At 38.1% G+C, this 3,349-nt stretch overlaps 1 protein-coding gene across 1 annotated transcript in view; it reads right to left on the reverse strand.

Annotated features, from left to right (window-relative positions):
• Nucleotides 1–2,600, reverse strand: part of LOC107753202 (uncharacterized) — a 6,041-nt gene extending 3,441 nt beyond the window's left edge. Inside the window, exons 1-2 of the mRNA XM_016569327.1 lie at nt 1,802–2,600; nt 1,520–1,686 (exon numbers count right to left, since the gene is read on the reverse strand). Of these exons, the coding sequence (XP_016424813.1) occupies nt 1,520–1,686; nt 1,802–2,515 (881 nt within the window). The 5' untranslated portion in view covers nt 2,516–2,600. The remainder of the gene's footprint in view (nt 1–1,519; nt 1,687–1,801) is intronic.
• Nucleotides 2,601–3,349: the final 749 nt, after the last annotated feature.

Below are 3,349 nucleotides of genomic sequence, written 5' to 3' on the forward strand. Positions count from 1 at the left end.
TTTTTTTTCCGTTTAATCTTTAATCCTTGAGAATATGTATTATATTGTTTGTTTGATGCTAATTATATATTAAGTCATATCAGATATGTATTTTGATTTAGAATTTAGACATTATAGAAAATGCCGATCCATGTGTGAGATGATAATATAAAATGTAATAAATAAATATATATAATATAATAAATTAAACATTACCTTGTCATAGTGTTTTATCATTTATACAGATAACTTATATATGCAAATAAAATAAATAATAACCATATTAGAATATATTACCTTATTTATAACTTATATTAGCGCTTCATCATTAACATATATATATAATAGGCTATATTACATATTGTAATATTATATAATGTTGTGCGCTATCTGTCACGCCCACTGAAGGCTCGTCAGTAGGTCACGCGTGCGCGGATAGCGCTGAAGTGAACTAATCCTGGAACAGAAGCTGCTCCGGAGCAGGTTATCTTCAGAGAGCAAGTTACTATGGTTACTTACATACCCTGAAAGTAACCTCCGATTTTGGAACCGAAAGCTGAGGTTATCCGCTCGCTTATCCTCAAACATGCCTAGGTATGTCACATAACCTGCTTTTTGGAATACCCCCCCTCCGGAGCAGGTTATCTTCAGAGAGCAAGTTACTATGGTTACTTGCATACTCTGAAATTAACCTCCGATTTTGGAACCGAAAGCTGAGGTTATCCGCTCACTTATCCTCAAACATACTCGGGTATGTCACATAACCTGCTTTTTGGAATACCCCCCAGGTTTTTTTGGGGGGTTTTTTTTGCGGGTTTTAAACATCGTAGCCATACACAAGTCTGTTGAATTCATTAATGGCCAATCTGAGGTGTTCAAGTTAGCAAAAAACAGCTTTCACATTCATTGACATTCTGTGTACACATATGGGACAGCTGTGTCTGACAAATACAGAACGTTGACAAAACATTTAATCAAAAACATGCATTCTCTATTATTCCTCCTCCAAAGTTTAAGAATCAGAGCCAGTGGGGACACAAGCCGGGTAGTTTGGAGATGAAGATGATCTGGCAACGAGTGTGACTAAAACTGTGCCTTATCACCACATTCTCATTTATTAATCAATAATTGCTGCAATCTTTTTCAGTTGTTGGAGGGGAGGGCTAAAAACTGCCTGATTATTGGACGGAGACACAGGAGAAGGCAGGTTAATGTTTTTGATTAAAAATTGCTTGTGTACATGAAAGAAAAAAAAGTGTACACTTAAATGATTTAAAATAAGCATAACAAAAAAAAAGTCAGTTTTGATTTCATGGTGAAAACATAACTGACCGTGTTTACATTATTACTCGCTAGTTACTAAGATGGGCGTTTTGACATATTTGTGTGTATTTGTCCTTTAGCCACATTCACAAAGCCAAAGTTATACATTTGCATGTCCATAGGGAGTAAAATAATAATTATAATCTTTGGGTGAACCTTTCCTTTAACATGATGTTTTACTGTGGTCAGAACAGAAAGGTAACATAAATTATCATACTTCATTGCATCCAGTTGTTCTTCTAGGTTTCTCCTGGCTTCTCGTATTTCCCTGGCTGCATCTCGTAGAGCCTGGCTGGCCTTTGTGCCCTGATTGCTCTTTAGCATTTCTTCACAACTCGAAATCAAGCTGTACAGAGAGATGCCAAAACCAATCACGCCAAGTAACTAGAAAGATAAAAACACATGTACAAAATAAGTGTCAAATCTAATATCAATTTGAAATGCTGTGTAAAATACATATTTCTCAACAGTTCTCAAATGGATTGAAAAACTAAAATACCTTAAAACCTGCTTTAGTAGCAGCTTTCGCACTAGTGGATGCAGCGCTCTTGCCCAGTCCTTTGGCACCGGCCTGCAAACCTTTCTCGAAGCTTTCGATGCCCAGTTGAAAACATAATGTTACAGCAGATAAAATCAACATTTGGGGAACAGCAGCAGCAGCAGCATGCAGTCCACCTAAATTCTGAGAGAATGTGGACCTGACGAATGTTCTGAGAAAGTCCAGAGGTACATCTACGTTATTTCGTCTGGCCAGTGCCCCCATAATTTGAGTGGCCACCTCACAACCTGCATCTGTAGATCCATGAACGCCGTTTTGTTGCGCTCCACATTTCTTCTTCAGATTTTCTATTGCCTCCTGAATGTTCTCTCCAATCTTCTCATCTTCTTGGATGATATTTTTAGCTTCGTTCATGGTACTGCCGGAGATGATTGCCTCTATTGCTGTGGAAGCGATGTCGACTGCAGCGCCCGCTATCGTCCCCACAGTTGTGGCAACCAGAAGAGGGGTGGCCAGGCCTCCTGTCAGGAAAGTGACGACTCCTGCTGTAGACAATGCAATCACGGATGTGGCAGATCCGACCACTTGAGAAACGGTACTTTTTTCATGTACATTCTCCAACTCCTCCGCCAAAGCCAACAGCTTCTCTGTACACTGCTTTCTCTTTTTCAGCCATAAAAACAGCAAATCGCACAACTCGTCTGCTTCTGCCATTGGAGCAAAAACTGTGAAAGGAAGAAATACAAACAGATTGTGCCCTGTATGTCATTTAAAGAAATACACAGTAAAATCCAGAGTGTGAAATGAACACTGCTCGGAGCATATATGGTCCCACTCTAAAAGAGTGTTAAAGTAACACTGAAGCAGTGTTAAAGTTAATGAGATAATTAAGTGATTAATTAAGTGCTGATTGAGCATTAGTGATGAACAGCTGCTGTTAACAAACAGAATCACTGAAGAAAAGAGAAACACAAGAACTACAACTGACTTCAGCCACAGCCTGAGATGAAATCAACTGAAATAAAACTTTAAGCTTCAGTTGTGATCAATAACACAAACTAAATTACGCAACATTACTGACGACATCAATGAAAATGGTCAATACTTCTTCATCATATTTTCGCTTCGTTTTTCTTGCCATAACAAATGTGTTTCATAAACACAGTATCAGCAACCAGAGAAAACTAATGTTAAACAGTCAAGGGTCAAGAGCCCAACTAAAGTAAACACTTATCTCCACAACGGTGACTTCAAATTGTGTTATTTTCAATAAACATTAACATCTCTGTTAATTCTTAATAAGAAATTTTTTGATGCATGACAAAAAAATTCAAATTTGTTAGTAATGCATGAAGCTGGTGATGCTGTTTGTGGAGCTGTTTAATCATCTTCTGCTGAAATCTTGGGAGATTTAATGTCTTTCATTTCAGTTAATTTCATCTAATGCCGAGTTCACACTGTACGATTTTCAAACTCGTCGTATCGCCGTTGTTTTCACACTGCGTGACTATCTGGGGTAGCATTCAGTTGCTGCTGTGTTCACATTGC

This window comes from Sinocyclocheilus rhinocerous, unplaced genomic scaffold, assembly GCF_001515625.1.
Source record: "Sinocyclocheilus rhinocerous isolate Xijiao unplaced genomic scaffold, SAMN03320098_v1.1 scaffold4548, whole genome shotgun sequence".
NCBI lineage: Eukaryota > Metazoa > Chordata > Actinopteri > Cypriniformes > Cyprinidae > Sinocyclocheilus > Sinocyclocheilus rhinocerous.